The sequence below is a fragment of the Haliotis rubra genome, unplaced genomic scaffold (assembly GCF_003918875.1).
Source record: "Haliotis rubra isolate DU_JTF1 unplaced genomic scaffold, ASM391887v1 Scf370, whole genome shotgun sequence".
Taxonomy (NCBI): Eukaryota; Metazoa; Mollusca; class Gastropoda; order Lepetellida; family Haliotidae; genus Haliotis; species Haliotis rubra.
In genome coordinates, this window is record NW_025767047.1 from 227,256 (window position 1) to 250,788 (window position 23,533).

The following is a 23,533-nucleotide window of genomic DNA, read 5'->3' on the forward strand; positions in this document are numbered from 1 at the left end:
GAGATTCGATCCAAGTCTCGTAAGTCTGCTATCAGCGAGGACGAGAAAAAGTACATAGAACAGGGGTACAAAAGCCCGGCAAGCCTTTATAACGAACACCAAAGAGATCATAGGCGATTCACATTAAACTGTTTCATCGAGGTCAACGTGACATAGTGTCATAGCGGCACGTAGAGCTATACAACATAGATAAAGTGGATGAACCTACCTTGTATTACTTGAGGTATAGGCCAGGCAGAGGACTACTGATCGTAGTGTTACCTCCAGACAACAGCACATGATGTGTGGGTGCGCGTGATCTACCCGTTAAATTGACCTACTTCAGTTAAGTCCGCTGTCACGTGATGCGTGGGTGCGCGTGATCTCAGGATAGACCCGTTAAACTGACCTACTTCAGCCAAGTCCCCGGTAGCTCAGTCGGTTGAGTGGTGAGCCCTTTTATAGTTTGCGTGAGGTAAACATGTGGAGTTCGTATCCCGCTGGCGTCTCAAACTTTTTCATAGTAGGGGTAATGGTAGCAAGAGCTAAGGGTCCGACCAAAGCCTTATTTGGGGAATAAGGCTTTGCAGAGGCTTTTGTTGGACTTGGTCCAGGACAATCATTTCCTCTACTACTACTCGTGAACAACATGGGGAAACTGAACGAAGTCGACGAGCACATCACTCGCAAGAAAATAAAACTCACCGAAATGGAGGGGGCGATGATATGAAACGCGTCATTGTCGAGGAGAGAATAAAAAACTTGGAAGACGAGAGACGAACTCGGTTGGAATCCGCTTCCTCGAACCGGGAAGTCCTCCGATCCCAGATCAGTCGTGTAAGGGAAACCATCGATCGAGTCCTAAATGAGGACACCACGCTAGCTGACAGGATCCGAATCCTCTTCCGAGAGCAAGGGATCACCATCGCCAGCATTCTGACTGCATTGGGCTTCATCATATCAGTCCTGGTGGTGTCGCTGAGTGGGGGTACACCAACACCCATCCCAACAAGTGGGGGTACACCCACTGGTGGCATCAGAGACTGGATAAAAAAGCACCTGAAATCCCTCGGGGAGGCCCTGGCTAAACTCACTGGTAAGGCCGCCGAAGCCCTGCCCGGCATCCTGGGTAGCATCGTCTCGTGGCTGCTCAGCACGCTGGCTACAGCTCAGTCAAAACCTGTGGGCAGCCATCGTCGCCGTGGCGGGTCTGGTGTACGTAGCGGCTAAGGAATTTTTAACCAAATAAGCCCCACCCCGACCGCGACCCCGCCAACCACCAGCGCTGTTTTACGGTCGATGTGCTGCTGATTGGCCGCCTGCAAGTGTGGGGGTTGGGGTTGTGGGGGTGTTGGTTGAACCCTGGGCTCCGGGGGTGGTACGACTATGCCCATTTCACCAGTCGTGGGAGGTGGTACGTGGGGGGCGTTTACATCGGGGTTGATACCCGGCTTCTGGTCAACCGTGGCTATGGTTATTTTGTTTGTTGTAGCCCACCACCTTTTTTTACTCTCAGCATATCGCTCGGATCCATGTACAGTCCCACGTCGAAGACGTAGTCGACTTTCGACCGGGCGTATTCCAACACATCTTGGTAGCGTCGGATAGCACTCGGTAGATCAACTGGAGCATTGATAGCATCCTCGACGTTGGACACGAACTGTTTCTGAGCGTCGTAAGCAGTCCCCTTACCGATAATACTGGAACTCGTTTGCACCGGCGCACCTAACAGCGCCCACACGTACGTTCGAATCGAGTCGTTCAAGCGTTCGGTGCCGGCATGAGTAAACCCTTTCGACGTGTCCAGCATGAACATTTTCCAATCGTCCGCGGGCCCCTGCTCGAACCTCCAGACTCCAGAATGTGTAATAAATCCAGTGACTGTCTTTGACGTTTTGTTTTGATTTCTTCACGTATCTTCAAGTAACTCGGTGCATATACTGTGGTTTCAGCAGTACGAACGTTTCACTATCCGAACGGGGTTTTTTTAAAACCAAAGTGTTCGTATTAACGAGGTCTGTATAGCTAAAATGGACGGAATTATCATGAAACCGCCCTCTAGTTATCAGAAATGAGCAGTTCGCTGCAAATGATAATAGCCCAGTGATTCCTCAACTACGGGCCACTATCTGTTCTGTTGTCAAATTACCATTATTATTGCTAAAATACATGGAATTTGTGTTGAAAAGAAAAAGGAAACAACGAAGGAATTTGACAGTAAGTTTACTCAAAACCAACTTCTGACGCGTTGACTGCCCGAATGCAATTACGTCATCGAACAATTCAAGTGACGTCACAACAGAAAGTGACGATATTCGACCTTGGCCTTTGATAAGACCATAGCCTGCAACATGTCAAACTATGTCAGTGTTCGGGTTTGATCAAACAACAACGTTAATAGTGCAATTGTTAACGTTAGCACCAGCAAGAAAGCCAATATTACCGCTATTATGAGCGGGAATTCAGGTTGCTTTGACTTGTTTGACCCAGAATATCTGCCAGTCCAAAGCCAATGTCGAATGAACCGTAAGCCCACGCACCCACTATGACGTCACTTGACAACAGAATTGATAGTGGCCCGTCGTTAAGGTTGGGCGGTCATTTGCAGCGGCCCGCAAGTTTCTGATAATGGGAGGACCGTTTCATGATAATCCCATGTATTTTAGCGTTCCATAATGACATCATAAATCTTGTTTCATGACCTAACAGTGTTGGGTCAACAGCCCGTTGCGAGTAAGTTGTTTAAACTATTAATTAAATTTATGATACTGTTTTGTCTTTTTTGGTGAATAGGTTTTCAAACTCCGACCGTATATGCTGATTATATGGTTGGAAATTTATAGCATTGACCAGTCAGAACTCGTGTTACATACTAAGTTGAATTAGAATGCCACGTAACAGTTATTGCCAAATACACCAGTATCACATGTGCGCAGTTCTGGTCAATTACAATTCCGGAATTTTGTCCACGTGGTATTTGACAACAATTAAGGACAGCAAAAGAAAATTCTTCACGGTAGGTAACCTAAGAGAATAAGTAAAGATAAAGTTATGAACCCTATAAAAAAAAAATAACTTAGTCGGGGGGATGTTCCACAACCTATATATAATAGCAAGTTCAAGTTCACAAGTCATTAATTATTTCATTCCCTATCAATCTATTTTAAAAGAAACACTCAAATAGTTACACAGTCAATTATTCGAGGTGTTTGTATGATATAAATATATATTATTTCATGAATGGCATGAGAAATTCGGAATGGTGATAACTGCTATAGTTAGTTGTGAGAAAACATCTATTTATATTGCTATGATGCCCTTTCGCCGCATTATATAAAAGCATGATCAGCGGCAGTCTAAGTAAACTTAGGCTCAGTATTATTTGTTACACTGCTATACTGAATCTAACCAAACCTAGTAGAAGGTCACGTCAGCTAACCTAAGCAAACGCGAGACTGCCGAACGGATTTAACCAATCAGACAACGACTACTTGATAGGGTTCAGCGGTACTTACAAAATGGTTTTTGGATTTTCTTTTCCCTGGTCGTTGACACTGATCTATCAATAAACAAAAATCTGAATAAAACACAGATATTTGACCTGCAGCATATCCACTTATGGGTTTCTAATGACATGGTTATTGTTTGCTTATATTTTCACAACATGACATCCTTGAATATTGACAAAAACGCTATTTTCAGCGACTGTTAATTCTCATTGCGTGTATCACTCAGATTCGGAAGGGATCATGCGGAAAAAAGCATTTGGAAAGGTTCAAGTTTTTTAGGTAAAGGTTCAAACGGTATGTGCGAATGTTAACTTTTGCGATTTGGTAAGCTGTGTTCTGATTGGTCAGTCCAAAAGCTTAGCTGGCACGACCTTCTACTAGGTTTTGTTAGACTCAGTATAGCAGTGTAATGAATAATACTGAGCCTATGTTTGTTTAGACTGGATCGGCGGCAGTGAATGGGCTAGACACATGGGTGAATAGCTCATGAAGTATCATAATTAATTCTGTTTCATGAATTTAATGAACGGCGGAGTAATTTTGTAAATATGGCGATAACTGTTCGGTAGCCACTAGAATAAATAATTTTCATGAATTTAATTTTCGTAAGATCAAAGTCAAATTTTGCACATTTGGGAGGAATCATTTTACCTACAATCACATAATTTCTGTTTAAATTTCCGTTGCTTACTTATCGAATGGCAACATTTTCATCAATGTGTACAGTGCCGTGCGCATTGTGAAACCATATGTAAGTTGATAAATGTGATGTCATTAGTCAAATAGTGTGGGAAAATTGAACTGAAATTATGTGCGCAGCGCAAAGATGATTTCAAATATGACTGTCAAATTTTACAAAGATCCATCCTGAACTCACTTCATGAAAATTATATATGCTACACTAAATTAACATGTAACTTTTTGTAAGTCTATGGAAATGACGTCAAGTGCCGAATAGTTTTGGCACGGCTCTGTACGTGTACATAATTTTCTTTCATCCTTCCATTGATTAGTTATCGAATGACACCTGATTAAGCACCATAGGTATTTATATCATACAGTAACCTCGAATAATTGATTGTGTGACTATTTGAGCGTTTCTATTATAGTAGATTGATAAGGATTGAAACAGTTAATGAATTTTGTGAACTTGAACTTGCTATTATATAGATCTTGTGACATCCCCTGACTAAGTTAATTTTTTTATAGGGTTCATAACTTTATCTTTATTTTTCTCTTAGGTTACTTACCGTGAAGAATTTTCTTTTGCTGTCCTGTATTGTTGTCAAATACCATGGGGGAAAAATACCGGAATTGTAATTGACCGGAACTGCACACGTGTGATACGGATGTATTGGCGATAACTGTTTCGCGATGATAACTGTTCGCCAGCCAGTAGACAGCCATGTTAAACCTGATTGGTATGTCTAATATATGTTGTTTGAATAGTTGCAGTTTTCTTAATGATCATCGGGAAATTGAATGGAAATGTGTGTATGTAGCTGAGATGATTTCCCAGCTGGTAGATTAGTATTGAAAGCAATTCAACTGAAACTAAATTTATGAAAATTATTCTTGCAAGAGTTAATTAACATGCAAGTCTATGGGAATTTCATTAATGATGACTCACTTGTGGCCAACTACAGTATACTCATATTACTGCGGTTCATAACACGCTCGTCAGACCAAAGGCCCGTGTTCAATTCCCTACATGGGTACTGGCTACCGAACAATTATCACCATATTTTAGCAGTATTTACAAAATTACTTCGACGTTTGTTAAAGGAATGAAACAGAATTAATTATTATACTTAATTAGTTATTCACCGATTTGACTAGCCCGTTCACTGCCACCGATTGTGTTTTTATATAACGCGGCGATATGGAATCATGGCAGTATAAATAGATGTTTTCTCACAACCAACTGTAACAGTTATCGCCATTTCAGAATTTCTCATGTCATTCGTGAAATAACATATATTCATATCATAATGTTACCTCTAATAATTGATTGTGCGACTTAGTTGAGTGTTTTTTACAGTAGTTTGATTGGGAATGAAACATTTAATGATTTTTGTGAACTTCAACTATATAGATAATTTGACATCCCCCCCCAACTAAGTTAAAAAAGATTTATAGTGGTCATAACTTTATCTTTAATTTTTCTCTAATGCTACTACTGTGAATAATTTTCTTTTGCTGTCTTTTATTGTTGTCAAATACTGTAGGAAAAAATAGTGAAATTTTCATTGACCAGAACTGCACACGCGTGATTCTGGTGTCCCTTGCCGTGATGTTGCAGGAATATTGCTAAAAGCAGAGTAAAACTTCATTCACTCATTATGACACGTGTGAGGTCGGAGGTCACATGGAGCGTCAACAAAATCCTGGCGTAACTTATTTTTCGAGATCCATTTATGATGACAGATTTCAAGAACATGTTCAATGTCAAAAGGTCACACGAGACGTAAACAAGGCTACATACATGTTGTCATGAGACTTTTCATAAAATATTGAAATCTGGTTGTGTAAAGTACCCTGGTTTCTCGTTATTTCACAACAGAACAAAGTATTGTCAGACCCCCACACTAAAGAATATCATCAACATTGGTTCCTTTCACAATTAATCAAACGAGAGTGCAAAAGTGCATACTTTGCCAACAGTTGAGTAAGGTATGAAAGGTCATACTTACCTAAATAATTTTGTGGCTTCAATCTCTTCATCATGTGGAAGGCATAGAGAAATCAAGCTGTCAGTTAGATCATGGGGGACAGTATGACACAAATTGAACATGTTGGAGGTCAAGGAAAGGAGACAACGTCAACTACAACAACGTTAGGGGGGAAATGCCAGATCGTCTGCAATTTTATATGATGCATTGGGGCATTTATCTTGAAGGAAGAACTTTACAAGCAATTATACAGATATTGTTTAATGGCTTTTCCACCCAAAACCTGTACATGTGCCTTTGACGTACAGTTATCAATTGAACTTTGATTGGTCATGAGCAGACTTGACTATTGCAACTGTCTGTTGGCCGGTGCAACCAAGTCTCAGATACGAAAACTACAAAGAGTCCAGAATGTAGCAGCCCGCATTGTGACAAGATCCAGGAAGATTGATCATATCACTCCTCTTCTATACTTTCTACACTGGCTGCCCGTGGATTTCAGAATTGAGTTTAAAATTCTCTGCCACGTCTTCCGCTGTCTGTCTGGAACTGCCCCTACATATTTATCCAGTCTTCTTTCTCTGTACAAGCAGTATGGAAACAGATCCTTTGCCTATGCAGCACCAGTGGCCTGGAACAAACTTCCACAGAATCTCAGGGACTGTACTGACTTTGTCACTTTTAAATCCCAGTTTAAAACACATTTGTGCAGGACAGCCTTTTCAACTATAACTGTGTAATTTGTTACATTCTATCTGCGCTTTGAGCATGGACTGCATGGATACCAGCGCATTACAAATGTGTTATGATGATGATGATGATGGCAGCCAATGACGAGTGCTTGCAGCTGATGACTAGTGTGAGGCAAACAAACAGAACAATTAATCTTATGCTGAATGATCAATAGTCTCTCGTACAAGACAAGATGTCTTGGTGTAATATATCACTGTGGAAGTTTGTTCAGGTTCCTTATTATGTTTCAGTGGAAAGATGCTTAAGCAGCTGAAGATACTGGTATACACTAACATATACGGTTGTGTGTAAAAATGTCCGAGTTGTACAAGGAGTTGTAATGAGGGGTGTTGTTTCCGTATTTGCAGGTTCATTCAAACAACTTCTGAAATCAGTATCTAGTGATGCTATTAAGAAAAATAATAGCTATTGTAAGGTTGTCACTTGTTTAGACTAGTAATAATAATAATACATGGATATTTCTTGTGCGCCATAGAGAGCATGCTCAAAGCGCTACATATAAACATGATAAAAGAGTCACTAGAGTTCGTGAGGAAGATATGACAGTTCGTCAAAATGACCCATCAGAATATTTGGCAGTTATAGGTTGTAGAATTTTTTGAAGAAGAGGGTTTTAAGTCCCGATTTGAATGCTTCTAAGGATGAAGCATTTTTGATGGGAGAAGGAAGACTGTTCTACAGAGTCTGGCTTCAACTGGCTGCCAATGCAGACTCTGGAGGATTGGGGTTATGTGAGACCATTTGGGGTTATGTGAGACCACTCTACAGAGATGGTTCTCATGTTGCTCCATGGCGAGACAAAGATCAAGATAAACACTCCAGGTTCTTGACACTGGATGAAAGAGGAATATCTGAGTTGGCTACTGCGATGTCCGTAGAGCAGATCCTACCATCGGGTGGACATGTTGGAGGATCTTTTCTTGATATTTTCAATTTTACTTGAGAAGTAGGCTGAAAAATTGGCTGCAAACTTCTTGTCACTAGTGTACGATGGTAATGGGGAATCATTCTTCTTGTCAAGTAGAGATCCCATGAATTTATGATAGAAGTAAGGATTCTTCACATTGTCAGAGAGTTTTTTAGTACAGTATCTAGATTTGGCTCCTCTAAGAGCCCTAGCACAAGTGTTCCGCTCAGACTTGTACAACCTACAGTGAATTTCAAGGCAACTCTTCCGCCATTTTCTCTCTGCAGCTCTGCGTTTCCGCTTGGCTAAGAGAACTGCTCATTGTACCAAGGAGTCCCTGATCTGACAATGATCTCCTTTGAAGTTGATGGAGCATGTTCATCTAGGAGAGATGACAATGTGAATGAATACAACTCAGCAAGTTGGTTTACATCATCAGGGGGTGTTGGAGTAAGTCAGAGTTCACAAGATCTCTTCGAAACTCATCATTATCAATAGACTTCAGATTGCGACAGGATCCTTTGATAGTCTGACGCTGAGGTCTGTCCATACTCCAGGTCATAGAAACCATAAAGTGATCAGACAGTTGTATATCCTGCACATTGACTGAAGACACCAAGGAACTACTTTCAGAGGATATTACCCAGTCAAGGATATGGCCTCCTTTGTGTTGGAGCGTCAGCATAACGACACAAATTATGTTGTTTGAGAAGTCTTTTCGTACAGTTTTCAAAACAATATTTGTGATTGTTTATCATTTTTGCAGGTTTGATGTTGGATATAAACCTTTGTCTGGACTAATAAAGAATTTCCAAGTATATGTTTACATGATTTCATTTTTACGCTTTGATCAAAATAGACAAAAAATACACACTCTTATTTAAAAAAAAGTGTCAAAAAATGTTCTGAAAACTTTTGTTAAGCTATTGATGGAATTTAAAGTTTTCAAGTTTGGGTAAGATAAGATAAGATAAGATAAGGGAAATTTGCCTTGCATTCCAAGAGCCAATACAAAGCATATAACAACAAATAATTTAAAGTATACATACACACAATGTCAAGCTAATCACAATATAATAATGAATCATAATCAAAGAACTTTCCAAATGACATCATTGAAGATAGCAATGCTGTGGTACATAGGTTAATAGCATGTATAACATCGTGTGCAGATAGATGTAACATGCGATGTTTTAGAAATGCTTCACCAAACAAACCCATCAACGCCATCTGGTATGAGGAAGAATGTTGAAACCTGAAGCAGCTGAAATATACTAACTTAGATGTTTTCGATCTACTGGGGAACTGCATTTTTGGACAGAATTTTGAAGTCTACGAAACTCATATTGACAGCTATGTCGCACCAAAAAGGAAAATTATGAGGAAAATATGATGAATTTGTTATTGTCTAATTCCAAGAACTCAAAGTTGTTTTGGAGCCAAGTTAAACATCTAACATCGGATAAATCAACTCAGTCTGATATAAACTCTATATCGGCAACCCAGTGGGTCAATTACTTCGAAAGTGTAATGAATATAAGTCATGAGAAGACGGACCAAGATCACGTGAGAGAAGCCAGTGAATTTCTGGATCATAACGATGTACATAATTGCTGTGCATGCAATAATGATACCATTAATAATACACTGAACTGTGAAATAAAGCATAATGAAATTATTGATGCCATTGACAATCTGAAGAATGGTAAAGCTCCTGGTCCTGATGCAGTAACCCCAGAAATGATAAAATGTTGTAAAACTGAACTATTACAAGTTTTGCATGTGTTGTTTTATAATATTCTGAACAGTGGCAATTTCCCAATAGAATGGGCTAAAGGACTGGTTTTACCACTACACAAAAGAGGCAAGAAGACGGAGGTTAATAATTATAGAGGGATAACGCTAAGCGATGTCATAGGGAAGTTATTACGTCTATATTAAAGTTTTTGTCATCAGTATGACAACATTCCTGAGTCTCAGGCTGGGCTCTGTGCTGGATATGGCACTATTGATAATATTTTTAGTTTACAGTGTCTGGTTCAAAAGTATCTCTTTAAAACTAATGGACGTTTTTATTGTTTATTTGTTGATTTCAGAAAGGCATTTGATTCTATTAATCGTAAATTATTGTGGTTCTCAGTTCTAAATCTATATCATGGTAAAATATTTACAGTATGATTGGACAAGTACTCAAAGGTTAAATCTGATGTTAAACTTTCAAATAGCTCCATATCTCATTATTTTGATACTTTAAGTGGCGTAAAATGGGTGTATTTTAACTCTTTTGCTGTTCTCTCTTTTTGTTGTCGAGTTGCAAACTATGTTACAGGAATCGAATGTTCGAGGTATATTTGTTGGTTAAAGGTCACATGCAACGTAAAACACAACTTTGCAGATTCTGATACCTTTCGGTATGGACTTACCGAAACAAATCGTCAAAAATGCAAATTCAACTTAAAACGTTGAAAAATAATGCGATGAGAAAAACCGCTCGAAATCGGAGTTCAAACGTTTCACTAATTTTCCCCCGACTTTTCGGGGGAAAACTGGTTTCAACAGCTGGGCTGCGCTCATAGCACGTGCGCAGTGAAATAGGTTCGCGCAGCTTGGAAGCGCGTTTTCCGGTGAATACTCGGTGAAGGCTTTGGTGTGAGCTATTTTTCTAATGTTTTGTTGATATTTCACAGGCGCGAGCTTTTTATATGTTATGACAGTAAATTAACTGTTTATATAATTTCATTGTCTATTTCACCACACGTTCTTCTTACCGAGTCACTTTCTCAGTTCAATACTTAAAAGCAATGTCATTATTTAGCGTTGACAGAATTTCTAACTGTGATATAGATATGTCGTTGTCACAGACAAAACTCAATGTCTTGTTTTATTGACACCTGTGTGTCTGCCTGCCTGTCTGCTAATGACAATATTCAATACACAGCTGCTATCACTGACCACATGCAATTTGAACTTAACACCAATCAGGCTATACACCATAAACAAAATGCATTGATTTATGGCCCGAGTTCGGTCTCTGTCACATTATGTAATTACACAGACAGGCAGGTGTGATACTTGAACACATGACATGTTATGATGTCTGTTGATTGTAAAATGTTATACAAAAAAAATGAGCTTGTATTTACAAAACCCAACATCTCTATATATACACACACAATGAGCCATGAGGGCATCTGCAAATGAACCAGCCGTTACACTTGAGTGCACACCCACCCGCTCTGACTGGGTTCGGTATCCCGGCTGCTTCGTTTCTTGGGAAGTAAACCCAAGTACACAATATTGCACTTTTGATTTGCGATTGTACGCTTGTAATTTTGTTTATATGTTTTTTCATAACCAGCAATGTATATTATATGTCATGAACAAGTGATAATTGTGTTTTAATAATGTTTGATTTTTTAGTTGCATGTGACCTTTAAGAGTTTCTTGATATTTTATCTTTATTTTATACTGATGATTTGTGTTTGTTTGATGATACTGTAATTGGTCTAAAGAGAAACATAGATGTATTGGATCAATTTTGTATCAAATAGGGTTTAGATATCAATTTCGATAAGACTGAAATTTTAGTTTTTCGAAATGGTGGCAAGTTTAGGTTTTCTGAAAAATCGATGTTTGGCAATAAAATTATTAAGACATCAACCTATTATAATTTCTTGGGTTAACGTTTTCTGACAGGTTATGTTAGTCAAAGGGTATTGAAGTTCTTGTTCAAGCGTCAAAAGCCTTAGTATCCGTTAAACAATTGCAATGCAAGTTTAGGAATATTTCCTCTCTGGTTTTATTCAAGATATTTCATGCTCAGATTAAGCCAATCTTACTCTATTCTAGTGAACATGGTGAAGTGTGGGGTCATTCAAAAATTGAATACATCGAGCATTTTCATATTAAGTTTTGTAAATATGTTATTGGTGTAGGTAGTTATGTTTCTAATGTTGCTGCACTTGGTGAATGTGGTAGATATGGCTTATTTGTTGATTGTCATAAAAGATGCATTCAGCATTGGTTAAAGTTGCTGTCAATGCCTAATCATAGATATCTTAAACAAAGCTATCTTCTTTGTAAATCTTTCGATGACTGTAATCGTGTTACATGGGCTTCAAAGGTTAAAATGTTACTTATCTCTTATGGTTTGGGATTTGTTTGGAAGTTGGTAGTTGTTTTAAAGATTGCCACCAGCAAAATTGGTTTTCTAAAGTTGTGAATCAAATAAGTTATGTTTCTATCAAGAATATTATTTATCCACTCTTAAGGATCGTGAATATAGAAGGCTTTTATTTTTGGTAAGATCTGGGGAATTGCCTTTAATGATAAACGTTGGTAGATGTTGCGGTATTGTTTGTGATGAATGATTTTGTAAGTTAGGTATGAATGGATGTATAGAAGATGAATACCATTTTCTGTTAATATGTAAAGTTTATTCCATTTTAAGACGTAAGTATATTCTAGAATATTTCTGGAAACATCCTTCTATTTATATATTTAATGTGTTATTAAGTTATGATAACGTGAATATCCTAATTAACATAGCAAAATTTGTAAAAGACGCTTTAAGGTTAAGAAGTTTTTAAGAGGTGTGCATAACCATTTTGTCTCTAGCATTATTCTGTTGTGAGTTTTGTACTTGGGCCTATGGCCTTTATACTGTATAAACTTTGAATTGAATTGAATTTGAAGTGGAACACTTTTTATGGATAGACAACTTCTTTGTTGCAGTAGTAGTTGCGACGTTTAGGTGTAGATCCTAACACCGTTATCAAGCAAATGTAGAGCTCCGTGATGATGGGGGAGAGAGGTGATCCCATAGGTAGACCATGGGTTTGTTGGCAGATTTTATCAGACCAGGTGAAGTATGTGGAACTTATACAGGAATGGATGAGGCGGATGATGCTTTCTACTGTGAGATGGGTGTCTAGGTCAGTGTGGATGTCTTCAACTTTTCTTCTAATGATGGCTCTCCCCAATCATCACGAAGATCTACATGACAGAACTCCTTGTGCAAATGTTGTGTATCATTTGCTTGATAACGGTGTTAGGATCTACACCTAAACGTCGCAACAACTACTACTGCAACAAAGAAGTTGTCTATCCATAAAAAGTGTTCCACTTCATCATACCAGCTTCTAAATGCCACTTAAGGAAGTGAATTGAATTTGCTATTAAGGATTTCGAAATTCTCTCATCAAGATGGACTTTAAGTAACTGTCAGATGATTTGTTCTTTCAAATCTGTGAGGGCCAGGGGGATTTGTCGTATTCTGATGTCTCTTGCTTGTTGAGTGAAGCATTTCTGTATTTACCAGTTTGAAGTGACCCCCTCTCTTAGTGGTGTTTTCCAATGATTATTTTCCCACCAAATAATATCCGTATAAAAAGATGTTATTCCTAATTTGTATTAATCTATTATATCCTCTTTGTTGTAACGAAAAAAATGTTTTGAAATGCCCAAAAAATATCCCCATATACATTACCGTAAGCTTCAGACAGTCCAAGTCACAAGACGGATGTTTTGACTGAAAATTTAGTCAGGCATCAGTTACCTCCCATTAATGACTCGCTTCCCCAGTCACTTCTACGTGAGACGGTTCGCGCAGTTTTGAAGAAAGTGAAAATGTTTCAGCACAGTAACAAATGGGTGTGCGTTGGTGTGCCTCGAAAGCTGCATATATATTTTGAATCTGCGATGAACGAGCATTCAGAAAATACTTAATGTAAGTTTCTGAAAAATATGCACATATGTGAAATTTGCTGATAAATATCTCAAATTTTGCTTAACTTTTGCACATTTTGGGTCAGTATTTGACTATTTAATGTTCTGTTTTTACATTTTCATTCATGTCATTCAATAACTTGAACATCTATCAATGACTGTAGCAAAGTTTGTTTCATAAATTACTTTAATAAATAACACTTTTACACACGTTTTTGTGTGATCTGTGTCTGTGATCAGGCAGTCACGTGAATGTGTGACCCACTCTCACATAGTCACTTGTATGCGCAACGGGGGACCGTCTCGTGTACACGTTAGGTCCTCTACTGTTTACACTTCAATGCATATTTAACCTGAGTAGTTAAACAATATACTGAATACATTCTCATTCCATACCATTGTGAGGGAACTTATGAAGTTAGAGTATCTGACCTAAGTTTGTTCCATCAGATACCATAGAAAGTTTCCAAGAGTGGTATCCAACAAGAATAAGAGTAGTATTGTTTGTATGTACTTCCCACAAAAAGAAACTGCATAGGATTGCAGTACAAAAAATAAATACTAAGTCTAACCAACGTAGAGTGGCAGTGAATATTACACAGTGCAACCTAGTTATTAGTCTAACTTGCACCAGGTACAGGTCAATTTTTGAGAAATAAATCAACCATAAATCTAACGTTATAAGCATAATTATGTCAGTTCGTTTTTCTTCATTGCTATTTATAGACACCTCTCGGCTATGACAGTTCTTGTAAACAGGGATCAGCTGTGTGGCTGTGTAGCTATGGTTTCATGGGTACTATGTCATGGAAATATGTTTATGTGTACTGAAACCTCTGAAGTTCTAACACACTACGTCATCATTTTAAGTGATAGCTGGCAGATTTGTCCCACATGGGTGTGTGAAACGCTAAGCCTCCTATGTCATCTCTGTTTATCAAGGCCACTTCTGGAGATGTTTTCAGTTCAAAATGGCGTCAAGAGCAAAGATTCTAGACAAGAAGCACAAGATTTGAATTTTGATAAATTAAATGTTTGTGAGCTGTGAACTATTACAGAATCACAGAGAATTTGTCTCAGGTAATAATTCAGACATAATTTTGCATGTCAAAGGTGTAAGTGATCTTAGCAAACGGTCGATTGAAGACGTAAATACAACTCATGTGGTTGGTGAGAGACAGAAGACTATTTGAAGAGTTTGTGTCACCTATCAGCGAGCTTATACAAGACTCATATTCTGCAAATAGCTTCAAAATTGCTGATGTTAAGCAATACTCACTCAATCACTCACTCATGCAATTTTTGTATGTGTGCCATATTGCACCAGACAGATAATTTAGGTGTGCCGTTGTGTAAATAAGCATAGCCATACTTTTTGTTCATCCATTTAAACAAAAAAACATAACAATTATGTCATTTCAATTTATTGTTTAATAAATCAGTAAACATCATGTAAACCTGTAAATTTGAGAGCTGGTTATCCTGAACACATTCAAGTCTGCAAGAATAATTCAGCATCATTTGTCCTGGACCCATAATCTAATGCACAAACTATTATGATCCAGACTGGGATTTTCTGTTATGTGCATTGGCATTCAAAGTGGCCACGTCCATTTTAAGCTGAGAAATTGAGAGTGCCACAAATAAACAGTTTGATAGGAGGCAAAAATCGTTTTTGAATCATTTCAGTTAGTCAAATTTATCGCATTTGCAATAAAATTAATCATGGTGCAGTTTCAATATTTATCATGTCATGACATACAAATTAAACACTATCTCGATGTCTGCACCTGTACCCAAACTTCACAGTGTCAGATAGCGAAGATTCAGTTCATAAGTCAATTCCATGTTGAAGGGTCATAAAATTATTTCTGTATAATTCAGGAGCCTTAATGCCAATGAAGCTAGTGTATATCATGTCTTTATATTATTATGACCTTTATATTATATGTAATCATCGTAATGAATTGATTAGCTTCAGATGATCTGTACATCTTCTGTTTTCTTCTACTTGCAGGTGAAGATGTTATTGCTTGTGCCAAGACTGGCAGTGGGAAGACTGCTGCCTTTGCTCTGCCAGTTTTGCAAAAATTGTCAGAAGATCCATACGGGATATTTGCTCTTGTTCTTACCCCAACAAGGTGAGCTGTCAGAAGAATTAGATCTTGAAAAATATTGTAAAAAAACCTTGGACAAGACCCAGAGAAAATCTGCAAGGTCTTAGAAAGAGAAACATTGTTATTATCTACAGCAATACAATAGCCCTGGGTGTAAGGTATCCCAGCTCTCTCCATGCACAGAGATATGGAAGAGGGCAGTTCAAACTATCCCAGCTCTCTCCATGCACAGAGATATGGAAGAGGGCAGTTCAAATTATTCCATCTCTCTTCACACACAGAGATATGGAAGTGGGCAGTTCAAACTATTCCATCTATCTTCACACACAGAGATATGGAAGAGGACAGTTCAAACTATTCCATATCTCTTCACACACAGATATGGAAGTGGGCAGTTCAAACTATTCCATCTCTCTTCACACACAGAGATATGGAAGAGGACAGTTCAAACTATTCCATCTCTCTTCACACACAGAGATATGGAAGAGGACAGTTCAAACTATTCCATCTCTTCACACACAGATATGGAAGTGGGCAGTTCAAACTATTCCATATCTCTTCACACACAGATATGGAAGAGGGCAGTTCAAACTATTCCATCTCTCTTCACACACAGAGATATGGAAGTGGGCAGTTCAAACTATTCCATCTATCTTCACACACAGAGATATGGAAGAGGACAGTTCAAACTATTCCATCTCTCTTCACACACAGAGATATGGAAGTGGGCAGTTCAAACTATTCCATCTCTCTTCACACACAGAGATATGGAAGAGGACAGTTCAAACTATTCCATCTCTCTTCACACACAGAGATATGGAAGAGGACAGTTCAAACTATTCCATCTCTTCACACACAGATATGGAAGAGGACAGTTCAAACTATTCCATATCTCTTCACACACAGATATGGAAGAGGGCAGTTCAAACTATTCCATCTCTCTTCACACACAGAGATATGGAAGTGGGTAGTTCAAACTGTTCCATCTCTCTTCACACACAGAGATATGGAAGAGGACATTTCAAACTATTCCATCTCTCTTCACACACAGAGATATGGAAGAGGACAGTTCTAACTATTCCATCTCTCTTCACACACAGAGATATGGAAGTGGGCAGTTCAAACTATTCCATCTCTCTTCACACACACAGATATGGAAGTGGGCAGTTCAAACTATTCCATCTCTCTTCACACACAGAGATATGGAAGAGGACAGTTCAAACTATTCCATCTCTTCACACACACAGATATGGAAGAGGACAGTTCAAACTATTCCATCTCTCTTCACACACAGTTCAAACTATTCCATCTCTCTTCACACACAGGGATATGGAAGAGGACAGTTCAAACTATTCCATCTCTCTTCACACACAGAGATATGGAAGATGGCAGTTCAAACTATTCCATCTCTCTTCACACACACAGATATGGAAGTGGGCAGTTCAAACTATTCCATCTCTCTTCACACACAGAGATATGGAAGAGGACAGTTCAAACTATTCCATATCTCTTTACACACAGAGATATGGAAGTGGGCAGTTCAAACTGTTCCATCTCTCTACACACACACAGATATGGAAGAGGACAGTTCAAACTATTCCATCTCTCTTCACACACAGAGATATGGAAGTGAGCAGTTCAAACTATTCCATCTCTCTTCACACACAGGGATATGGAAGAGGACAGTTCAAACTGTTCCATCTCTCTTCACACACAGAGATATGGAAGAGGACAGTTCAAACTATTCCATCTCTCTTCGAACACAGAGATATGGAAGAGGACAGTTCAAACTATTCCATATCTCTTCGAACACAGAGATATGGAAGAGGACAGTTCAAACTATTCCATATCTCTTCACACACAGAGATATGGAAGTGGGCAGTTCAAACTGTTCCATCTCTCTTCACACACAGAGATATGGAAGAGGACAGTTCAAACTATTCCATCTCTCTTCACACACAGAGATATGGAAGTGGGCAGTTCAAACTATTCCATCTCTCTTCACACACAGAGATATGGAAGAGGACAGTTCAAACTATTCCATATCTCTTCACACACAAAGATATGGAAGAGGACAGTTCAAACTATTCCATATCTCTTCACACACAGAGATATTGAAGAGGACAGTTCAAACTATTCCATCTCTCTTCACACACAGAGATATGGAAGTGGGCAGTTCAAACTATTCCATCTCTCCAACACAGAGATATGGAAGAGGACAGTTCAAACTATTCCATCTCTCTTCACACACAGAGATATGGAAGTGGGCAGTTCAAACTATTCCATCTCTCCAACACAGAGATATGGAAGAGGACAGTTCAAACTATTCCATCTCTCTTCACACACAGAGATATGGAAGAGGACAGTTCAAACTATTCCATCTCTCTTCACACACAGTGATATGGAAGAGGACAGTTCAAACTATTCCATCTCACTTCACACACAGAGATATGGAAGAGGACAGTTCAAACTATACCATCTCTCTTCACACACAGAGATATGGAAGTGGGCAGTTCAAACTATTCCATCTCTCTTCACACACAGAGATATGGAAGTGGGCAGTTCAAACTATTCCATCTCTCTTCACACAGAGATATGGAAGAGGACAGTTCAAACTATTCCATATCTCTTCACACACAGAGATATGGAAGTGGGCAGTTCAAACTGTTCCATCTCTCTTCACACACAGAGATATGGAAGAGGACAGTTCAAACTATCCCAGCTCTCTCCATGCACAGAGATATGGAAGTGAGCAGTTCAAACTATTCCATCTCTCTTCACACACAGAGATATGGAAGTGGGCAGTTCAAACTATTCCATCTCTCTTCACACAGAGATATGGAAGAGGACAGTTCAAACTATTCCATATCTCTTCACACACAGAGATATGGAAGTGGGCAGTTCAAACTGTTCCATCTCTCTCCATGCACAGAGATATGGAAGAGGGCAGTTCAAACTATCCCAGCTCTCTCCATGCACAGAGATATGGAAGTGAGCAGTTCAACTATTCCATCTCTCTTCACACACAGGGATATGGAAGAGGACAGTTCAAACTGTTCCATCTCTCTTCACACACAGAGATATGGAAGAGGACAGTTCAAACTATTCCATCTCTCTTCGAACACAGAGATATGGAAGAGGACAGTTCAAACTATTCCATATCTCTTCGAACACAGAGATATGGAAGAGGACAGTTCAAACTATTCCATATCTCTTCACACACAGAGATATTGAAGAGGACAGTTCAAACTATTCCATCTCTTCTTCACACACAGAGATATGGAAGTGGGCAGTTCAAACTATTCCATCTCTCTTCACACACAGAGATATGGAAGAGGACAGTTCAAACTATTCCATCTCTTCTTCACACAGAGATATGGAAGAGGACAGTTCAAACTATTCCATCTCTCTTCACACACAGAGATATGGAAGAGGACAGTTCAAACTATTCCATCTCTCTTCACACACAGAGATATGGAAGTGGGATATGGAAGGTTCAAACTATTCCATCTCTCTTCACACACAGATATGGAAGAGGACAGTTCAAACTATTCCATCTCTCTTCACACACAGAGATTCACACACAGTTCAAACTATTCCATCTCTCTTCACACACAGGAATGGAGAGACAGTTCAAACTATTCCATCTCTCTTCACACACACAGATATGGAAGAGGACAGTTCAAACTATTCCATCTCTCTTCACACACACAGATATGGAAGTGGGCAGTTCAAACTATACCATCTCTCTTCACACACACAGATATGGAAGTGGGCAGTTCAAACTATTCCATCTCTCTTCACACACAGAGATATGGAAGTGGGCAGTTCAAACTATTCCATCTCTCTTCACACACAGAGATATGGAAGAGGACAGTTCAAACTATTCCATATCTCTTCACACACAGAGATATGGAAGTGGGCAGTTCAAACTGTTCCATCTCTCTTCACACACAGACATATGGAAGAGGACAGTTCAAACTATTCCATCTCTCTTCACACACAGAGATATGGAAGTGGGCAGTTAAAACTATTCCATCTCTCTTCACACACAGAGATATGGAAGAGGACAGTTCAAACTATTCCATATCTCTTCAAACACAGAGATATGGAAGAGGACAGTTCAAACTATTCCATCTCTCTTCACACACAGAGATATGGAAGTGGGCAGTTCAAACTATTCCATCTCTCTTCACACACAGAGATATGGAAGAGGACAGTTCAAACTATTCCATCTCTCTTCACACACAGGATATGGAAGAGGACAGTTCAAACTATTCCATATCTCTTCACACACAGAGATATGGAAGAGGACAGTTCAAACTATTCCATATCTCTTCACACACAGAGATATGGAAGAGGACAGTTCAAACTATTCCATCTCTCTTCACACACAGAGATATGGAAGTGGGCAGTTCAAACTATTCCATCTCTCCAACACAGAGATATGGAAGAGGACAGTTCAAACTATTCCATCTCTCTTCACACACAGAGATATGGAAGTGGGCAGTTCAAACTATTCCATCTCTCCAACACAGAGATATGGAAGAGGACAGTTCAAACTATTCCATCTCTCTTCACACACAGAGATATGGAAGTGGGCAGTTCAAACTGTTCCATCTCTCTTCACACACAGAGATATGGAAGAGGACAGTTCAAACTATTCCATCTCTCTTCACACACAGAGATATGGAAGATGGCAGTTCAAACTATTCCATCTCTCTTCACACAGAGATATGGAAGAGGACAGTTCAAACTATTCCATCTCTCTTCACACACAGAGATATGGAAGTGGGCAGTTCAAACTATTCCATCTCTCTTCACACACAAAGATATGGAAGAGGGCAGTTGAAACTATTTGATCTCACTTCACACACAGAGATATGGAAGAGGGCTGTTCAAACTATTCCATCTCTCTTCATGCACAGAGACTTGGATCGGTCCCTGAGGCAGCTTGTAGACACATGCCCACAGTTGACCTCAAGTCAGAAGAGATTCAATAACCGAATTCCAACCACTTTGTTCCAAAAACCAATCGAATGTTCAGAAAATATGAATAATGTGTGTTTCTTCTTGCAGGGAGCTGGCTTTCCAGATAGCTGAACAGTTCAGTGTTCTAGGAAAACCCTTGGGGGTTAGAGTTACCGTGATTACAGGAGGTCTTGGTGAGAGCCTGGTGTTAAATATTTGGAATTCAGTACTTACAGCTCTGTATGCTACTGTCCAAAGTAGAAAAACATCAGTAATATTTAGCAACTGCCATGTATGTCTGTCTGTCCAGTACAATGAAATTTGGACATTACACTTTGACCATTTTAAGTCAAAATCTATGACTTCATTTGGACACTCAAATGTGCAAACAGTTACATGGAAATATCCATTGACAGGCACAGGTATATAATCAGAGTAGAATAATACTTTAATGCCTTTTCAGGAATTTGTGTTACATCAGCAGAGCTACTGACACATTAGAGAGATACCAAACATATTTACATAAATTCTTTGATTTAGGTATCTTCACATTTGTTTAAGAGAGATATGGTACTTGGAATAAAGGATGTACGGGCTCTCTTAGTTTTCACAATTGGAACTTTGTAGCGGCGGCCTGAAGGGAGGAGGTTGTATTCCGAATTTAAGTAGTGAGTACGGTCAGATATGATTTTGACAGCTTGATTCACGATTTGCCGCTCATATATTGATGATAAACATTCAAATCTGACTCCAGCGATTTTACTTGCAGTGTTAACAATTTTGTCTATTTTAGATTTGAGATGAACTGAGAGAGACCCGTACCAACAATGGAAGGAAAATGTTAAAATACTCTGAATAAATGCTACATAAAAAGATGACATCACAGATGGGTTAACATTAAAAGATCTCAGTTTACGCATGAGATGAAGACGTTGTTGACACTTTTTTGTATAGGGCTTCAGTGTTAGAGTTCCAGTTCAGCTTAGAGTCAATGAAGGTTCCCAGATACTTATACTCCGACACTGTCTCAACACATTCACCGTTGATTATCACTGGAAGCATTTCTGTGGGTTTACTCCGAAAGTCAATTATCAGTTCCTTTGTTTTTGTGACATTTAAGAGTAAGTGGTTTTCTGCACACCAAGTCGTAAAATGATTAATGTCCTCTTATACAGTTCTTCAGAATCAGTGTCGTTCAGTTTGCCGACAATTGCTGCATCATCTGCGAACTTTACAGTTGAACAGGTTGAATTCGAGCTTGCACAATCATTAGTGTAGAGGGTGAAAAGAACAGGAGATATTACACAGCCTTGTGGTGCACCAGTGTTGGTGGTCCGTTTACTCGATACAGCCCCGTTAACTTTCACGTACTGCTGTCTGTCCACAAGAAAGTTTTCGATCCACTTGATGAGGTATGAGTTAACGCCCATGTCTAACAGTTTCTGTATCATGATATGTGGCTGGATAGTGTTGAACGCAGATGAAAAGTTAACGAAGAGGATCCTGATGTATGACTTAGGCGTCTCTAGATGTTTATAGACATTATTAAGGAGTGACAGTGTGGCATCAACAACTCCTCTCCTTGACCTGTAGGCGAACTGAAGCAGGTCCAGTATGTCGGCAACTTCCTGACGGAGATGTCTCAACAAGATGCGTTCCAGCGACTTCATTGCTATAGATGTGAGATGTGAGAGCAACTGGCCTGTAGTCGTTGAGTTCTTTAGGTTGTGTCTTTAGGAACTGGTACAATTTCTGATGTTTTCCAGACCGAAGGAATAACGTGTGTATTCACTGAGAATTGAAACAATCTAGTGAAAACTGTACACAGTTGAAGTCTGCACTCCTTCAACACAATGCCGTCAAGGTTGTCAGGTCCTTTTGCTTTTCTGATGTTAATTCTGGAGAAGCTTTGAATGACGTCAGCTTCTGATATATGGATACGACTTTCACTATCCTGTACGGCTTCACTAACTTGAGCTCTCTCATCGGTAAAGTCGTGACAATCAAAGCGGCTGTAGAAAGTGTTGAGGTCCTCAGCAAAGGTTTCATTATCCCCGGCGTTGGTTGTCTGTCGTCGCCTGCTCTTGCCAATCATCGTGTTCACGCCTTGCCAGGCTTGTTGCAGATTGCTTTGCTGAAACTGTCTCTCAACTTTCTCTTTGTACGCTTGTTTACACTCACGAGCTTTAAGATTGATGTCCTTCTGTATGCATTTGTGTTTTATTCTATCTTTCTTCATGTATGCTCGTTTCTTTTCGTTTAATAAAGATTTCATTTCTTTTGTGATCCAGGGCTTGTTGTTTGGGAACATTCTGATTTCTTTTTCTGGTATTATGTTGTTGACACAAAAATTTATATAATCCGTAATGACGTCACATATTCCTTCTAATTTTTGTTCTGCATCATAGAACATGTCCCAATCTGTACACACAAAACATCCTTGTAGGGTTTCAGTAGATTCTCTGTTGCATGATTTGACAGTCTTAACAATAGCCTTCTCTGTTTTTAAGTTTTGACGATATGTGGGCAGCAAATACACAGAATTATGGTCCGAAGCTCCTAGGGGTGGTTTACTATATGATTTGTAGGCGTTTTTGATGTTACCATAACACAAGTCGAGGATCTTGTCTTTCCGTGTACAACATGTTACATACTGATTGTAGGTGGGGAGCACAGACTTCAGGGTACATCCATTAAAATCTCCAAGTATGAATTTCGGCTCATCAGGACAAATCAGCTCTAGGGATTGAACATGATTATGAACTACATCAGCTGCTTGTTTGTTATCGGCACTGGGTGGTATGTAGACACTCACAGCAAAGATCTGACCGAATTCACGTAGTAGATAAGTAGGCCGCATAGACACTGATAGAAGTTCGATGTTTGGTGAGCATATCC

General features: G+C 39.1%; 1 protein-coding gene across 1 annotated transcript in view; it reads left to right on the forward strand.

Annotated features, from left to right (window-relative positions):
- LOC124285922 (probable ATP-dependent RNA helicase DDX49) overlaps positions 1-23,533 on the forward strand; it is a 114,438-nt gene that overhangs the window by 34,018 nt on the left and 56,887 nt on the right. The window contains 2 exon segments of the mRNA XM_046722199.1: positions 15,565-15,688; positions 20,744-20,829. Of these exon segments, the coding sequence (XP_046578155.1) occupies positions 15,565-15,688; positions 20,744-20,829 (210 nt within the window).